The 20,131-nt window shown below is 35.6% G+C and overlaps 1 protein-coding gene and 1 long non-coding RNA gene across 8 annotated transcripts in view; one reads left to right on the top strand and one right to left on the bottom strand.

The window, feature by feature from the left end:
• The window catches only part of pard3aa (par-3 family cell polarity regulator alpha, a), a 503,387-nt gene extending 489,197 nt beyond the window's left edge, over positions 1-14,190 (bottom strand). For 6 of the 7 annotated variants that reach the window (XM_051881687.1, XM_051881689.1, XM_051881688.1 and 3 more), the window contains exon 1: positions 14,011-14,190. In XM_051881687.1, the coding sequence (XP_051737647.1) occupies positions 14,011-14,130 (120 nt within the window). In that variant the 5' untranslated portion in view covers positions 14,131-14,190. The remainder of the gene's footprint in view (positions 1-14,010) is intronic. The other variant, XM_051881692.1, reaches the window with a different exon arrangement.
• Positions 13,731-14,550, top strand: LOC127505830 (uncharacterized). Its single transcript, XR_007927823.1, has 2 exons — positions 13,731-13,982; positions 14,087-14,550. It is a non-coding gene; the product is annotated as an uncharacterized LOC127505830 (long non-coding RNA).
• The last annotated feature ends 5,581 nt before the right edge of the window (positions 14,551-20,131 follow it).

Raw genomic sequence — 20,131 nt, 5'->3', positions numbered from 1 at the left:
GTGTCCGATTTGCATTGGAAATGATATCAAATATAAAGAGATTATATAGGATGAAGATTATACGCCTGTACAAAACACATCAGCTAAAACAGTAATCTCCATAAACAAATCCCGCATATAATCCAACCAGCTGTGCCACAGTGACAGCATGTTAAATCCTTTATCTCTGCTCATGTGCAGACCAACATCAAGAGGCTAATCTGTTGAGTTCATCATCTGGTTGATGTTTCACTTTTCTTGCCAAAAGACAGGACACATGAATGCAAAAACAAAACAACAACAACAAAAAAAAAAATAACAAAAAAAAATAAATAAAAATAAACAAAAGGTATTTTGTAAATCCAATTTTGTAGTAATTTTGTAAACAAAAATTATGGCCATTATGGCCAATAAAAAAATAAAAAAAAGGTTAAATAAAATATAAAAATAAATAAAGGTTCTTTTTATTTTGTATTTTTAAACAAATTGTGTTGTAATTTTGTAAATATTATTATTAATAATAATAATAATAATAATAATAATAATTATTATTATTATTATTATTATTATTATTATTATTATTATGCCCATTACAGCCAACAAAAAAATAAAAAAATAAAAAAATAAATAAAAATTACTTTGTATTTAATAAATTTTTAGTAATTTTGTAAAAAATAATTATGAAAATAATAATTATGAATATTTATGAATAATTATCAATTAATATTATTAATGATTCAAACACATACACACAAATATGTATATATATATATATATATTATATATATATATTATGGCCATTATGGCCAATAAATGAATAAGGCCAAAATAAATAAATAAATAAGGTCATTATGTCATTAAAGCAAACCAAAAGATAAATAAATAAAATAAAGTTTATTTTTATTTTGTATTTTCAAACAAATTGAGTTGTAATTTTGTAAATAATAATAATAATAATAAATTATTATTATTATTATTATTATTATTATTATTATGCCCATTACATCCAACAAAAATAAAAAAATAGCAAAATAAAAATAAATAAATATTAAAGTTACTTTGCATTTAATACATTTTTAGTAATTTTTTAATATTTATGAATAATTCATATATAATAATAATGTGTGTGTGTGTGTGTGTGTGTGTGTGTGTGTGTGTGTGTGTTATTTTATTAATAAGTATATAGTAATTTTGTAAAAAATTATTATGAAAATAATAATTATGAATATTTATGAATAATTATCAATTAATATTATTAATAATTCAAACACATACACACAAATATGTACATATGTATATATGTATATATATATATATATATATATAAATATGTACATATATATATATATATATATGTACATATATATATATATATATATATGTACATATATATATATATAAATATGTACATATATATATATATATATATATAGTTATATATATAGTTATATTTAGTTATGTTAAAAAAATTATGGTCATTATGGCCAACAAAAACAAAAAAATAAGTAAATAAATAAATAAAGTTACTTTGTATTTTAATTCAATTTTGTAGTAATTGTGTAAAAAAATAATAATAATAATAATGACCTATATGGCCAAAGAAAAAAAATAAATAAATAAAGAATACTTTGCATTTGTAATCAAATTTTGTTGTAATTTTGTAAATAAATAAATAAATAAATAAATAACAATAATAATAGTCATTATGGCAATTAAGGTCATCCGCGTATTTCTTGCATACGGATAATGTGCATTGCACTCACAGTTTGCATGCATACTGCAAAATTGTTATGAGTATGGTAGTACATCAAGTACATATTTCTCCTACATATATGGTAGTGAATGGCTTGTTTATGGCATGAAGGTCATTCATAAAAACCCGCACATTTTTGCATGCTGTCATGATTGAATATGACAGCTGAGATTGCCATCCAATCTTCACAATAGCGTGACTAAGTGTGCAGAACACAAGCTAACAGTGCAGCTGTATTCTGTTGTGCTGTTCTGCATCAGGAAAAACAACATCAGCTCATCAAAGTTTCAGGCACGTTCCTCTTTCCTCCAGGAAGAGTTTGGCACAAAAACACTTCAGGGAGATCTGAACTCATTCAAGAGACTTTAAAACACTCACATGTGCAGGGGCAACAGAACTGTGATAGTAAAGCAATACTACATCTATCATGTTAATAATTTCTCTGTAGTGAAATGAACACACAGCCATTTAAAATGCCTTTCGGTTATATAATTACTCTCAGAAGCTTCGGAGGCACGTACACTGTGGTCTCATTGATATTGTCTGTACTTGCGGCTTTCCAGTAAGTTTCCCTGGGGATATCGAGTGATTGTCTGGTAAACAGTAGTTCTGCTCATATTTGCCCCTGCAAAACGTAATCTTGCACTGATCACTGATTATGGCATTTTATTATGAGTTTATGATTCTCTGGTGTACCTGCTCAGTTCACTCCCACTGTATCCCACCTTTCCCATTACATTAAAGGATTAGTTCACTTCAGAATTAAAATTTCCTGATAATTTACTCACCCCCATGTTACCCAAGATGTTCATGTCTTTCTTTCGTCAGTCGACAAGAAATTAAGGTTTTTGAGCAAAACATTCCCGGATTTTTCTCCATATAGTGGACTTCACTGGGGTACAACGGGTTGAAGGTCCAAATTGCAGCTTCAAAGGGCTCTACACGGCTCTACAGCTGAGGAATAAGTGTCTTATCTAGTGAAACGATCAGTCATTTTCTAAAAAAAAATAAAAATGTATATACTTTTTAACCACAAATGCTCGTCTTGCACTGCTCTGCGATGTGCCACGCATTACGTAATCATGTTGGAAAGGTCACACGTGACGTAGAAAGAAAGACAATCTTGGATGACATGAATGTGAGTAAATTATCAGGCAATTTTTATTCTGAAGTGAACTAATCCTTTAAGAACTTGACAATATAGCTAAAAATATCAAATATTATCACATTACATTTTTCAGAATTTTTTAAATATTTAAGATCTCAAAAATATCTCAACAGTTTTGTATTGGCAATTTATTGTGTGTAAAAATATATTTGATTTATTAAATATTACAATACTATGCATTTAAAGTTTTTGCTGATCTATTTTTGCCAGTAGATTTAATGTAAAAAGTAAAAAGCAGTAAAAAAAAAAGTTTAAAATAACCAAGCCATGTTTTCCACAATATTTTTTTTTCTTTAAATTAAGAAAAGGGAGAATGATATTTAATAAATTTCAATTATATGCACAATATAACAGTAAATATAATAAAAAAGAAATATCTAAAACAAATAATATTACAAATAATATTGGTAAAGATATTTAACAATATTATTTTTCTGTTACAACAGCATTTCAACATGAAAAACATCACGCAGAGAGTTGCATTGATTTCTGAATAATGATTCCAGCGACTGTTGAGTTTTGAAATGATAAATTGAAACAGACACATAAAACAGAAGTTTTCTTCCCTATTGTGCCGTATATCCAAGTGAAACGGCTTCTGGAAGAAGAACAAATGTAGGGCGTGGCTTGATTTTGTCTATGGAAAATTGATTGGATGGTTGTGGTTTGCTATTGGTGGATGTCATGTGAGTGACAGGTTGCCCCGCCCTCATCATCAGAGAAGAGAAGAGATGTTGCTGTGAGAGGGAGGGGAAGTTATTAAAAAAATAAATAAATGTGCACAGATAAATGATTTATAATAAATACTGCAACATTCCATAAAATAACAAGAATTGTCCATTTTTCATGGTGACATATAAACCCTAGGAAACTCTCTAAATATGGCAGGGGATTTAATTTACATTTAATTTAAATGTAAAGTTTTGGTCGCACTTTACTTTAGGGTCCGATTCTCACTATTAACTAACTATTAAATACGACTTTTGCCTCAATAAACTCCTAATTACTGCTTAATAATAGTTAGTAAGGTAGTTGTTTAGGTATTGGTTAGGATTATGGGATGTAGAATATGGTCATGCAGAATAAGCCATTAATATGTGCTTAATAAGTACTAATAAACAGACAACATCCTAGTAATATGCATGCTAATAAGCAACTAGTTAATAGTGAGAACTGGACCTAAACTAAAGTGTTACCAAAGTTGTTTTAATATAATTTTTTTTTATTACAGCCAACAAAAACAATATATTGTGAAAATTCAATATACCACCCAGCCGTCCATGTTCCTGCTCTACCATTACTCTTTATCCTCGCTAAACCCACATCCTTCAGTTATGTTCACCAACACTTTTCCCTTACTTTATTTATTTTGGTTGCTAAAGGTCAAAGGTAACTGCAGAAAGCGAGACGGAAAGTGATAATTGGTCGCTGGGGAAACAGTGTCAAGCGAAGGAGGGATGAGTGATGTGGGTTTCTCTCGGAGCATTATAATGCTACAGGGTGAACGCAGAAGGGGCGGCACTATGAGGCCCTGCATAATGGGTGGACAAACAGAGACTACAGGGGGTCCGTCACGCCTGTCCAGTGCAACAGATCCACAGACCCCACATGGAGAATGAATTCACAGTGGCTGAGACGCAGCTCAACAAACAGACCACGAGCGTTTGACATCCTCCTTATGAATGCAAATGCACAGACATGCAAATATAGAAATAGATTAGGTTGCTAATGTTGGATAAAACAGGTCACTCCTTCTACCAATTACCTTTAAAGGGATCATTCACCCAAAAAATTATATTTTGTTATCATTTACTCATCCTCATTTTGTTCCAAACCCAGTATTTTTTTTTAGAAGAGAACAAAAGTTCAACAAAAGCTACTGTACTTATGACTTACAGTTATGAATGACATGTCTGAATGAACTCTGTTAATCTGGTGCAAAAAGGGAGTAAATCTCCCCGTGAATGTCTTGAGTGCTCAGGATTTATACAGACCTAAATTCCGTCTGGTTTGCTTGTATCGACAAAAGACCTAACAATACTCTCTGTGCTAATTCCCAGACATCACACCCATCCTCACCGCTGAAAGACTGGGATCGACACAAATCTTCACACTTACAGACGGCTGCACTCTTTAAAATAAAGGTTTCAAATGGGGGTTTTCCGAGCGATGCAATAAAAAAACCATTTTTGGTTCCCCAAAGAACCTTATCATAAAAAGTTCTTAAAAAAGTTCTTCTTTTCCACTATAAAGAAGCTTTTGTGCAATGGAAAGGTTCCATAGATGTTAAAGGTTCTTCATGGAACCATTGATGCCAATGAAGAACCTTTAATTTTAAAGTTGTATGAGGGTAATTCTCAAGAAAACGGTCATGAAATATCTCTGACACCAAAATCATAAGAAAAAGAAGAAATTAAAAAAAACTCTTTGTTACAGCTAGGATAGGCAATGATTTTCATAAACATTTATATTGGTTGAAACTCTCTTCACATCCTGATAGCAATCAATAATAGAAGTGGTCAAAATATTATAAAAATGTATCTCATCTGCAAATCTCAGGAGCAAAAAAATTGTTTGCCACCTCATTAAACAGTCAAATTAATTAAATGAAATGAGTTCGTTTCACTCAAATAACAATGAAAGTTCATTGTACTTAATAGAAAAAAGTTGTGTGAACTCAAAATTTGACTGCAGTAAGCTGAACTTAAAATGACTGAGGCCTAGTCCACACATACACATTTTTATAAACAGAGTTTTTCCTCCGTCCACATGAAAACGCAAAAACATGCAATGAAGCGCTGTCAAGAGCATGCCAAACCAACAGGTGGCGATATAACTCTAACCGTAAAGCCATGTTAGCCAATCGGAAGCCTGGAAAAAAGGTTATTACCGGAAAATACCCGTGTTCGTGTGGACAGGGACTGAGTTGCAGCAGATTTCTAATTCCCAGCATACGTTGTGTCAGACTGTATAAGGAAAATAAATGTTGAAATTAAGTGTGTTTTTGCACAAGATTAACATACGGAGACATAAGTTAGTGTTTAATGTTGTGTTAAGTTGGGATTTACAGGGGGTTCTGTTATGTTAGTTTTGTAGGATCACCATTGTGGTTGAGGATGGGCTGCAAAACTTTTAAGACCTCATAAACTGTATGTTGTTTGATTATATACATGCGAGTATATAATGACAGTCTCTTTAATAGTTATAATAGCATGTGTTATTTGCTATCTACCATTTAACCAAGGTCTGAATGTAAATGAACTATGTAATTAACATTATGATGAGTTGGGCGAGGCTGAGAACTGTGGGAGCGAAGGGATGCCGTTGACGTGATTGTTAATGAGAGACACCTTGGCACCACACTGACCTTGCTCTGCTTCCACAGCTCTCGGCCCCGCCCCACTTGTCACAAAAATTTTAAGTTCTACTAACTTAAAAAATTAGTTAGTTTACTTAAATGTTTTAAGGTAATAAGTTTCCTTGAATGTTTTGAGTATTCTGAATTTTTTGAGTTTTACAGTGTATCGTAATTAAGAGATGGCAACCAGTGGCGTTCCTCACTATCAACACTGAAATTATTCTGCAGCAGTCAGGTGGTACAACTAGAGCTCTGTAAGTTGTTTATGTTCATTATTATTGTAATGTTATGTGCTTTGAGACATGAGGTAATTTAATGCTGTCTCTTGTGATGCTCTGCAGACTCTGCTGTGTGCATTCATGTGTTTTGGAGGCGGCGTGGCTTTGGAGTCGCTTTTGTGGGATCTTTTGCTTTTAAAGCTAGCTTGCTATTGCTAGCCTCTCTAAAACTGCCAACCTTAGCTATAAAGTGCAATGAAAGGCAAGTAGTGACAGATCTGACTTAAAGTATTGCGACGTACATCCAAGTGAAATGGATTATTGGAGAAAAAATAAGGGCGGGGACTTGGTTCAATCGGTCATTTATTGATTAGATTGTTGTAGTTTGCGGTTGACTGTAAGAAAGGGGTGGAGTTTAAGCAAACTAAACGATTGGAGAAATCCAGCATACATCACCACAGAAAAGTCTGCCATTTCACAAGTTATGACATTTTGATTACAAATTACGAGGTCAAAAATGTTTAAAAAATGAAATATAAATGGATCGTTCAATAATATGAGATCAATAACACGCATTTAGAAAATAGATTTCCATTTCATGTCAACTTTTGTTCTTGTGATTTTAGTGGTGAAATATGAGTTAATTTTCATGAACCAATGTGTAAAATTCACATTTTTGCACAATTTTGTGCACATCTCATTTGCAATGATTATATTGTGCAGATGTATCAGTATTAGATTACAAATCAGTCACCCATCTCTCTACATTTTGCCATCAACTAATTAGAAACCATACTTGTCCTCCATTACTATAAATTGTTGGCGAACCTTGATCTTAACTCCAGCATGAAATATGTTACACTGCCAATGGAAGGAAAAAATAATAATCAAAGAAAGCAAATAAACTCCTAACGGTGGAGGCCAATACAATACAGCACACATTAACTAATCTAATGATGAGAAAAGATAGAAACAGTCACATTAACACTTGATACCAGGTACAAAATAATACAAGGTCAGTGCTAGAGGACTGAGCATCATGGCTTCTGTCATTCCAGTCCATCTTAAATAGAAAAAGTTCACTTTAAAGTGACTTCTAGCCTCAACATGTTCGTTTTACGTAACAATACACACATATAAAACTTCTTCCTCAACATGATCTCGCAAACTGATTTGTCATGGCTTTATGCGAGTATGTAATATGCTCCTTGAAAACAGATCAAAGGTTTTAGTCCAGTTATTAGTCATTCAACATAATAAACGCCACCTCTTATAGACATACTGTACCTCCTTCCTACACGTTCCTACAAGCAAATGAGCTCCCGTTATTTCCAAATTGTTTGCTTCTGCAGAACGTCAGAATGAGAAAGTGGCCATAAAAAGCAAGTCGCACTTAAAAATGTCATCACAAACAAGCACAAAATATCAAGCAAATGTCATCTGCAAACAAATGCTACTAGAGTTTTTCTGAGAACTTTTACCAAGTTCATTTTTAGAGGATGTATGAAGTCCTAAACTAGTAAGCTCCTCACTACAAAGAAGGCTCTAAAAGGATGGATTTCCGACCTGAAGGTCAAAGTTCATCTGCAATTATTGCATTTCCCTTTCAGTAATAGACATCCAGATGTATGCAAGTCTCATAAACACAATGTATGGTTTTGTGTGGACCTGTGCTTAATTACAGCCGTATGACTCTGCAGGACGTGACAGCAGGGTTGATGTCTGATCCATCGCATATGCTTCCGTTATTTGAGAGCAACAGGGGCTCGCAAAGTTCAAAGCACCACAAAAAATTCAACCTTGAGCGGAAAAGTCACATCAAGTCACAATAAGTAGCTATTTTGCTATGGCACCTCTGCTTCACAGGCAATATCGTAAGTTTCATACAAAGAAATTTCTGAGCTATTTATTATTCATCTCAGCCTTTTCCTTCTCTTAACGCTTTGCAGGCAGTTACAAGAGCAGTGCAAAATGAGCGAATCCCACAAAACCTGTCAATAATGTGCTCGGGTCAAATAATATATAGTTTTTTAGTACCTTAAAGATTTTTTGTACTGTGACAGTACATTCTAAAAATGCTGGGTTAAAAGCAACCCAAGTTGGGTTGAAAATGGATTGGGTTTGCGACTGGGTTGTTTTAACCCAACAGTTGGGTTAAATGTTTGCCCATCATGCTGGGCAGTTTCATTTAACCCAACTATTGTTTAAAAATTACTATATGGCTTAAAATGAACCCAAAAATAGGTTGGAAATTAAAAATCAGACACATAATTACTAGAGGCAACAATAATAATCAAAAGGAGAACATTTTTTAATAAGCAATTTAATAAATGGTTATTGTTTAATTATTATTAATTAAACTTATTAATACATTTTTATTTGTTAACACATATTAATAAATGTTAATTTCCAACATACTTTAAGCAAGCAATACAGTAATTTTTAAACAATAGTTGAGTTAAATAAAACTACCCAGCAGGTTGGGCAAACATTAAACCCAACCGCTGGGTTAAAACAACCCAATCGCTGGGTAAAATGACCCATTCGCTGGGTTTGTCCATTTTCAACTCAACTTGGGTTGTTTTTAACCCAGCATTTTTTTGTTTATTGTTAATTTTTTCCATCCCCCATGTTGCAAATTTTACCATATTGCAACAAAAACTCTTATTCTCAAAAAATAAAAAGGCAAAAAAATATGTATTTACATAATTCAAACAATTTCTAATTCTAAATGCAATGCAAAAAAAAAAAAAAAATTAATTGCTCGTATTTTTACTCTAACCATCAAAGTTAGTGTTAATACATGTAATTAATTTAATACGTACATTTAAATTTAGCAGATGCTTTTATTCAAAGCATCTTACAAATGAGTAACATCACAAGAAATTTGTCATAAATGTACCTAATAATTAGACAAAAGCCTATTATGTACTTTTCTTTTTCTTAACAAGGAACTAAATGTGCTACTAAAAATGAGTTTTTGCTATTAAACATTTTAATTGAGGATAGTTCTAATTTACATCCTTTTTGTACCGTCTATAATTTGTTACTTTTAACAAAAGAAAAAAAAATGTTTCTGCAAAGATTACTTATAACTCATTACTGAAATGTCTCTCACATGTTCTTGACACACTCTGGGAGATTCACCCAAATCTTACCTACATCTTCACTTCACTGACTAAATATTAACATATTCTAGGGTTGGAAGAAGAAAATGTGTTTGCTGCAATAGCGAAAAAAAAGAGACAAAAATCAGCAATCAAACAAATAAATAGGCTCATCTCCAATCAGACTCCTGGCTGCAACCACTTCCTTTATTTATATTGACTCAAAGGAAAGTCAATGGAAAGGCGGCAGACCGCAATCTTGCAATGGAAGAGGAAAAGCTTGGAAAAAAGAAGCCTATTTATTAGGGTTATTGATGAAGAGCTTGAGTTCTCTGCAGAGTCACATCTCCCTATAGATCACAGGCTAATACAGCCCTCTCACACTCCCGCTTACGCAGCAAAATCACTGATCCAGACTGCCTGCTCAGAGCCGTCCTCAGAATGAAGTGTGCTCTGGAGTGAGCATGCAGTACTCCGCTGGGAAAACCTACTCCAGCTTGGATCAATAGCCCGCCGCCGCCATTCTGCTGAGGCAGAGCTACAGGGTGTGCCTGCTAAACCATACAAGCATGGGTGTGTGCCATGTATGTATCCAAGTCTTTGCCGTCTGCAAGGACACCTCGTTTATGAAAAGAATGAGAATGCAAAGGGAACGACTCTGGAAGCATGCTCTTCGTTGAGTGTTGTGTTTCAAGGTGAGGTCTCTTCAAGGTGATGGAGCTTAAGTTTCATACTTTGCTGTAAGAGTGAGGTTTCTCTAGACTTACCTGCCTGCAAAATATAGCCTTGCTTCAGTTTTACCGCACGGATTTGTGGAGATTTCTGCACCACCAGCATAACTGAACTGTATAGGGCGGCAAGCATAACTGGACTAATGTTGTGGATTGAATGAATATTACATCACAAAATGCAGTATTTACTGACAAAATGCAATTAGAGAGTATATTCACAATTATTCATTTTGTGAATGTAAGGGCGAATGTACCTTTCATTTTGTGAACAACGGAAAACTAATTTGTTAACAAAATGCACCTAGCTTGTCCACAATGGAATGAACAAAACATTCCACAAAATGGACAAAACATTCAAAGCAGGGTTTTTCGGCATCATGAAACACCAAAGTTTTTCATGATTCAGCATGTCATTAATGCATTTCATTCACAAAATGCACAATCTGTGAAGAACATAAGCATTTAATTTACTAAAATTCATATCATTCATTCAGTCCACAAAATTAGTCTGGTTGCACTTGACACCCCATAAATGGTAACTGTTTTTAAAACAGGTTTCCCCAAACACTTTTCTAATCAGCCGTTGGTCAGCCAAACATTTAGCCCCACCCTGAACCATTGGATGAGCTGTTGCTATATTGGACTGGCCGGATTCTTAAAGGGATAGTTCACCTAAAAATGAAAATTCTGTCATTACCTCACCTTCATGTCGTTCCAAATCTGTAAGACTTTCGATCATCTTCAAAACACAAATGAAGATCTTTTTGATGAAATCTGCAAGCTTTCTGTCCCTCCATTGACAGCCTACGCAACTACCACTTTCAAGACCCAGAAAAGTAGTAAAGACATCATTAAAGTACTCCATGTGACTCCAGTGGCTTAACCTTAGTTGACGCGAGTGCTTTGTTTGCACACAAAAAAAAAAAAAAACCACATAATTTACACTTTATTTACTAAATATTAATCTCCGACATGCATTCATGCTTCATAAAATTGACGTTAAACCACTGAAGTCACATGGTTTACTTTAATGATGTCTTTACTACCTTTCTGGGGCTTGAAAGTGGTAGTTGCGTAGACTGTCAATGGAGGGATTTCATCAAAAAGATCTTCATTTCTGTTTCGAAGATGAACGAAGATCTTACGGGTTTGGAACGACATGGGGGGGGGGGGGGGGGAGTACTTAATGATAGAATTTTCATTTTTTGGGTGAACTATCACTTTAAACAAACAGAAAATGTTATGAAAGCACAGAGTTTACACTTTTCAGGGAAATCAACCTATGAATGACTTGCTTTTAATAGTTTCTTGTTAAGTTTGGATAGAAAATGTATTTTAACACTGGAAAAAATAACTTTTAACATATACACATACATTCAACCTACAGTCCTTAAGACGTTTTAAACATCTTAAACTTTAGTCACGCAAAAAACAGTCCAGCCAATCTATTCGCAAGGATGCAATAAGCAAACACAAATAATTTTCCATATTAAAGAAATGCTCTGTAAAAGAGAAAACCTGGCAATATCAGCGTTGGTTCACCAAACTATTCAAGGCCTGTAGAACAGAAGTGCTTAGACGTGACGCCAATGTTAACAGCAGATTGTTGAGATCTGGGCAAGAATAATAACACTGATGCCAACTCAAGACACGCAGGAACCTAATAATGCCCCTTTACAACACCATCACAGCCTGTAGCTATGCAGTACCTACTGACAAAAATCAACTTATTAATAATTAAACAGCTAGACATCTCGCCACTGAGCTGGAACACATACAAGATACTTTCTTGCACTCAAACATTTGGCTTTGTCCAACACTACCCACTCTCACAAATTGTGTATATTTTATCCTCTTTAAGTTCTGCAACTCTACTGGTCTCTCAAAGCTTCTCGATAACTACACAGTGAGGAGGATAAACCTTTCAGCTCACAAGCATGCACTATGCTCGAGCCAAGATCAACAATGTATTTAAATTCTTACTCCAAATCATGAATCAACTGGAGTACAGAAAGCTGATCTGGAAGTTAATTTGTGCAGTTTAGGAATTCAAAATCAACACGTGACTTCATATTCATACTACAACCAGTGCACAGCTGCCAGCTCTCTTAGTGGCAAAGAGTTTGCCTTCAGATTTATGACCACCAATGAGAAAACATCTGTTAACTGTTCAAGTTTTTCGTCTAAATGTTCAATGGCTATCTATAGAGTTTTGACCAATGAACCTTTCCATTTATAGGATAAGAATTAAAAATTGTTCTCATCAGAAACAGTTTCACAGTTTTGTTGGGGGAAAAACCAACAATCTGCTCATAAATTGAACACCGTTGTGGTTTGCAAGTAAGTTTTACTCTAAACAAGCTCTACCTTGCATAAAATAGAGTGTAAGTTTAGAACCCGAGTTCTGAAACATGGTTCCCACCCAACAAGAAATGTTCTCAGAATTTTGGCTGACATTCAAGGTACTCTCAAAGTTATTAACAAACGTTCTTCCAGTAACATTATTAGAATGTTCGTTTAAAGTTATCTGGTCTTTAATAACGTTCTCGAAACATTAGAGCAAAACGTTATAAATGGATCATATAATTTTTTTCAGAAACATTTGACAGATGTTCGTTTAACATGTTTTAACATTTATTACTTGCTTCTTGTTTCAGAACGTTTAGAGAACATTCAAAAGTAGCGTTCCTATGTTTGCAAAATTATAAAATTGAACATTTACATAACCAAGAAAAACATTTTAAAAACTGGATGTTTTGAACATTCAGAGATTTAGAAATAACATTTTTATAACTTATTAAGAACGTTAGCAAAACGTTTTAAAAAAAAAAAAAAAATTGTTAGCTAGTGTATTGGCTAATGATCAGCTAGAAACCATCTTAGACCTCCAACAAACCAGTTAACCACTGTTTTTACCAGCTTAAGGTGGTCAGGGTGGGGTTTTTTAGTAACTCATCAACCAGCTGGTGACCACCTTGGACCATCCAGGTACAGAGTTGGATTTTCCAACAAGAATCTATAAGATTTATTATCACTATAGAAATGTCACGACATTCCAGGCCACTAAATGTGCTTATATTTCCAGGTTTTTCATGAGCATCGGATCCCTGTCAATCAACCCTTTGAAATGCTTAAAACCTATCCATAACCATTAACCGCTAAGCCACACAACCTATTATAATTTTAAACGGTAGAACTAATAAAGGTATAGAAAGCACCATTCATCATGAATGTTGAAGTGTAAACAGTCAAATTATGTGTGAGATTAACATTGCGTAGGCTACATGTGTGGATCCAGGCTTCAGCTTGAGCTAATTTCCAGGGAAGTTTCCAGTCCTTGCCCTCCATCCGTGCCTCTAAAGTTCTTCCTACACTCCCTGTTTACTTAGGAACACTGTAATGCATCTTACTGTAACAAATGAGCGTTATAACAGCCGACATGTCCTGTTGGAAGGAGTTTTGATCGGGAACGCACAAGCGCGCGCTGAAGTTGCAACAATATGAACAAACAACCCAATGTGACGCAACAATCACAAATCTATAAACAAACACCTTAATCGGACTGTTCGGGAATAGCTACCGACGACATATCTATTCCCCTTTCTTTCTTTCCTTCTTTCTTTCTCCAGAAAAAGCGCCATGTTGAGAGCAGCAGTGGAGTTGACCAGGTATTTTTTTCAAAAACACTCGACTTACCTTAGCTATGGCTTTTTTATATCTCATTGTCGCTTGCTGAATAAGACTGTGTATTTTGATATTCCCATCCCCACAGGGAACGACCACCCGGGTCCTTCCAAAACATACTGTCACTTTCATATTCGCCCGATATTCCCAGAGACTCCACAGGGAAGCGCGTGAAGTGTTGAACTCTTCAGGAAAAATCAGTAAGCGACGGCAACATTGTATCCATACAGGCAAAAAGCAGGATAAATCCTCATGTTGTGCTCCTCAGGTGGGATTGGACCACCTGTTCGGCGTCTGTGCTCGTCTCGGCGTGTGTCAATCGCGGGCGAAGTGTCCGTGGGTTGGGCTTCACACACACACACACGCTCTTCTTCAGCTCTCTGAGACTCACACTGACTCACAGCCCTTTCAATGTGTATCTACACGAGTATCTGTTTCAGGTTAATGATAACTAGTCGGCTGTTTCAGTAGTTACTAGCATTAGATACTAATGCTTACCAGTTTGGGCTGAATTCAATCATTCAAGAGATTGGCTACACTCTTAAAAAGAAAGTTTTTTTCGTGGTGATCCCATTTTTGTTTCCCCAAAGAACCTTTCAGTGATCGGTTCTTAAAATAACACTTTTTTTCTTAGTGTGAAGAACTTTTTTAATAATCTAAAGAGCCTTTTGTTCACTGTAAAGAATATTTTGTGGAATGGAAAGGTTTAGGGTTTGTTCACCAAAAAAATGAAAATTCTGTCATTAGACTAATTAATCACCCTCATGTCATTCCAAACCTTTCGTTCATCTCTGAAACACAAATGAAGATCGTTTCTGATGAAATCTGAGAGTTTTCTGTCTCTCCATTGACAGTAGATGCAACTACCACTTTCAAGCCACAGAAAGGTAGTAAAGACATCATTAAAGTACTCCATGCGACTCCAGTTTTTTAACCTCAATTTTATGAAGCATGAACGTGTCAGAGATTAATATTTAGTAAATAAAGTGTAAATTATGTATTTTTTTGTTTGTTTTTTAGTGCAAACAAAGCACTCACATCATTTCATAAAACTGAGGTTAAGCCACTAAAGTCACATGGATTACTTTAATGATGTCTTTACTACCTTTCTGGAGCTTAAAAGTGGTATGAATCTTTTATGAAGCGACGCGAGTGCTTTGTTTGCACAAAAATCACTTCATAATCACTTCATAAAACTAAGTTAAGCCACTGGAGTCACATGGATTACTTTAATGATGTCTTTACTACCTTTCTGGTGCTTAAAAGTGGTATGAATCTTTTATGAAGCGACATGAGTGCTTTGTTTGTGCAAAAAAACAAACAAACATAATTTACCATTTTATTTTCAAAATAAGAATCTCCAACATGTTCACACGTCTGCTCTTGCGTCAACACAACATCATGTGTCTTGGCGCTCTAGTTAACGCGCACTGGAGATGAATATTTTGTAAATAAAGTGGTAAATTATGTTGTTGTTTTTTTTTTTGCGCAAACAAAGCACTCGTGTCACTTCATAAAATTGAGGTTTAACCACTGGAGTCACATGGATTACTTTAATGATGTCTTTACTACCTTTCTGAGGCTTGAAAGTTGTAGTTGCGTAGACTGTCAATGGAGGGACAGAAAGCTCTAAGATTTCATCAAAAAGATCTTCATTTGTGCTCTGAGGATGAACGGAATGAGATTTGGAATGACATGAGGGTGAATAAATATTGACAGAATTTTCATTTTTGGGTGAACTATGCCTTTAAAGCCCGGAACAAGTTTGTCTAAGTTCGTCGGCCGACTAAGTTTTCTCAGTGTTTTCCACACCATCGGCTGAAGTTGGTCCTCATCGGCTTTATTCCCGGCCGTTTTGACATGTTGAATCGGCGTCGGAGCTCGTCGGACAGTCGGGCCATCTGATCATTCTGATTGGCTGTTCAGCTACTGCCACCTGCTGGTACGGAAAGGCATTTCTTCTTACGCAGGCGCAGAATGGATGTTCTACTTGGCCGTCGGGTGTCGAGCATCAGTTTGATGTGTCAGGGCAACTTTGGACCCAGATGCTGCCGTCGTGAGCCAACCCCGCAGTCTGCTTTCGTCGCCACTAGTTCGTCGGCGTCGGCTTGGTGTGTTCCGGGCTTAAGATTCTTAATGGAACCAAAGATGCCAATAAAGAACCTTTATTTTTAAGAGTGTTCTACTACTTATTTTTGTTACTAGTTTGTGCTTTATTCCAGTGGTTTATCAGTAGGGCAAAAATGGGACATTATTTAAAAAATAATAATTTTGTCTGTTTGCCTGACATCATAGTGGACAAAGGTTTAACATCTAAAAGTAAATCAGTAGTCTACATCCCACTTTAGTTTATCATGTAGCCTGGATATTTCCTGTCTGATTGTAGTTGAGATTACCCGTCTGATGTTGCTGAGTTTATGTGGTCACTAGCTTGACCATGCCAGTCATTTATGATCATTAGCTAGTCCAAGCTGGGCTAGATGATGAATCTGTTGTACTTCCAACTGGTCTTGATCAAGCTAGACCTCCTTGAGCCAGTAACAAACCAGCTATCATAATCCAAAAAACAGCTTAAGTTTGTATGACATTATTTTTCCGACAGAGATATTTGACAACTTTTGCCACTTTTCATAGCAGAAACTTGCAGGACTTATTCATCTCATGAAATCTTTTAATAAGACATAAATGTAAAACTGCCTTACGTGCATCCACATTTAGCAAAAACAAAGAGGTTTATTTCTTTAGTTTCCAATGAAGACATTAGACAGATACACAGAGCTTGTTTACAAGACAGGTATCATGCCTTTCACGGTCCATCTGTCTTTAGAACATGTTTTAGCAGAGTCAAGACAATTTTTTTTTAACAAAAATAAGTTAAAAAACAAGTTCCTTTTTATCTTTTAAAAAAACTTGTATTATTTCTGCTTTTTATAATGCATAACGCCCCCTTGTGGTAGAAGGAGAGGCTTTGTCCTGAAGTATCTGCTGTTGTAATGAAGATTTATTACTTTCTGAAGCATCCAGTGACTTGACATCTGTGAATCTGCAAAATGTCAGGCTTACGTAAGATGATGTATATTGTACAGAAATGTTTTGCTGATGACACACATATTGTAGGCATGTTGATTTGGTCAGGCTTCTCCATATGGGTCTCATTAGGGCTGAATCCTCAGCTCGAAGGAGCTGAAAGTGAATAGGCTTCTGCTGAGTGAGATTTGCTTACAAAGAGTCCCAATATAGCACAGAGAATCTGCCGTTCTTCAGCTCTCTCTGCAGTCGATTCTTAAGGGTGCACCTAGTCATTTTGTCCATATAAGTGAGTGACGTATACTCACATAAGATAAACACACTCAATTCATATAAGCAGCCTAATAAAAGTTGTTTTATTCCACATGAAGTGGGACACCCTCTCATGGTTCCTACCATGTTTGGCATCACATGACTGGCAGAATCCTACTCACTTTATGGTACGTCTTGTCATATTTACAGTAACTATTCTGAATTGTAAAAAGCATTCATGTGATCATAATCACAACTTTAGGCTCATAATTTTCTGAGAGCTACGGCTTGTACCATGTGACAGCTGTACCGCGTGACCACTGCAGATTTATTTTGGAGCTAATAGTGCAAGAGAAACATATAAGTCCAAATCCGAGGATGTGAACAGCTCCAAGTACAGTGTCACGTGTTGTCATCTCTTATTTACGCTAATTACGACATGGCCTTCCATATTATGGAAGACCATCAGGGTCAAAACGTCAGAAATTAATGATTCCCTTGACAAATAGCCAATTAGATTTTTCCATTGGCTTTTGGATTTTTGTGGAAAATTAAACACTGTGATCAACAAAAGTTTATGATTCTTGCATGTTTGGATCATCATGATAATCTTCAGAAATTTACACAACTTTTATAAATTTCGAAGCATAAATACAGTTGCCAGAAAAGGTAAACGTAGGCTATAAATTAATTACACCACGGTCACATGGCTCTAATGTCACCAACATTAAGCTTCTGACAACCCTTTTCAGGGTTAATTTAAAAAACATTTTCCCTGAAAGTTTAAAATAGATAGTTGCAAGAGCGTAATAAAATGAGGCTGAAAAGGTTACTACTGAGTAGATGAGTTTAATTGTTAGACATGATGACATTTAGGGTGTTTTCAGACCTGGAGATCATTTGATTTATACCGAAACAAGGACTTAATTTGTTACAATGTTGCTTTTTCTTCATGGTTTGGGTCAGTTTCACAAGGGGTTGGATTGCTTTCTCATCTCAACCGAACCACTCCAGAGTTATTTTCTTTTGGGCCGAGACCACTATGTTCAGGCGATCTTGGAGCGATTGTTTTGGTGCAGATCCAAGCATGATTGCCATGTTCATATATGCCTAAACGAACTGAACCAGGTTCGCACCAGGTTTCAAAACAGGTTTGAAAATGCCCTAATATCCCCGACAGCCTCTGTAGTCGCACTTAGGCACTTGTAAGCAACTGCCTTTTTCAAGACAAGTACAAACCCGATTCCAAAAATGTTGGGACACTGTACAAATTGTGAATAAAAAAGGAAAGCAATGATGTGGAAGTTTCAAATTTCAATATTTTATTCAGAATACAACATAGATGACATATCAAATGTTTAACCTGAGAAAATGTATCATTTTAAGGGAAAAATAAGTTGATTTTAAATTTCATGGCATTAACACATCTCAAAAAAGTTGGGACAAGGCCATGTTTACCACTGTGTGGCATCCCCTCTTCTTTTTATAACAGTCTGGAAATGTCTGGGGACTGAGGAGACAAGTTGCTCAAGTTTAGGAATAGGAATGTTGTCCTATTCTTGTCTAATACAGGCTTCTAGTTGCTCAACTGTCTTAGGTCTTCTTTGTCGCATCTTCCTCTTTATGATGCGCCAAATGTTTTCTATGGGTGAAAGATCTGGACTGCAGGCTGGCCATTTCAGTACCCGGATCCTTCTTCTACGCAGCCATGATGTTGTAATTGATGCAGTATGTGGTCTGGCATTGTCATGTTGGAAAATGCAAGGTCTTCCCTGAAAGAGACGACGTCTGGATGGGAGCATATGTTGTTCTAGAACTTGGATATACCTTTCAGCATTGATGGTGCCTTTCCAGATGTGTAAGCTGCCCATGCCACACGCACTCATGCAACCCCATACCATCAGAGATGCAGGCTTCTGAACTGAGCGCTGATAACAACTTGGGTTGTCCTTGTCCTCTTTAGTCCGGATGACATGGCGTCCCAGTTTTCCAAAAAGAACTTCAAATTTTGATTCGTCTGACCACAGAACAGTTTTCCACTTTGCCACAGTCTATTTTAAATGAGCCTTGGCCCAGAGAAAACGCCTGCGCTTCTGGATCATGTTTAGATATGGCTTCTTTTTGACCTATAGAGTTTTAGCCGGCAACAGCGAATGGCACGGTGAATTGTGTTCACCGACAATGTTTTCTGGAAGTATTCCTGAGCTCATGTTGTGATTTCCATTACAGTAGCATTCCTGTATGTGATGCAGTGCCATCTAAGGGCCCGAAGATCACGGGCATCCAGTATGGTTTTCTGGCCTTGACCCTTACGCACAGAGATTCAGATTCTCTGAATCTTTGGATGATATTATGCACTGTAGATGATGATAACTTCAAACTCTTTGCAATTTTTCTCTGAGAAACTCCTTTCTGATATTGCTCCACTATTTTTCGCCGCAGCATTGGGGGAATTGGTGATCCTCTGCCCATCTTGACTTCTGAGAGACACTGCCACTCTGAGAGGCTCTTTTTATACCCAATCATGTTGCCAGTTGACCTAATAAGTTGAAAATTGGTCCTCCAGCTGTTCCTTATATGTACATTTAACTTTTCCGGCCTCTTATTGCTACCTGTCCCAACTTTTTTGGAATGTGTAGCTCTCATGAAATCTAAAATGAGCCAATTCAAAATGTCTCACTTTCAACATTTTATATGTTATCTATATTCTATTGTGAATAAAATATAAGTTTGTGAGATTTGTAAATTATTGCATTCCTTTTTTATTCACAATTTGTACAGTGTCCCAACTTTTTTGGAATCGGGTTTGTAAAAGCTTTAAAAATATCACAAGAGGGTATTACTGAATGTTGTT

Source organism: Ctenopharyngodon idella, chromosome 23 (genome assembly GCF_019924925.1).
Source record: "Ctenopharyngodon idella isolate HZGC_01 chromosome 23, HZGC01, whole genome shotgun sequence".
Taxonomy (NCBI): domain Eukaryota; kingdom Metazoa; phylum Chordata; class Actinopteri; order Cypriniformes; family Xenocyprididae; genus Ctenopharyngodon; species Ctenopharyngodon idella.
This window is presented reverse-complemented; position numbering and strand designations above follow the sequence as displayed.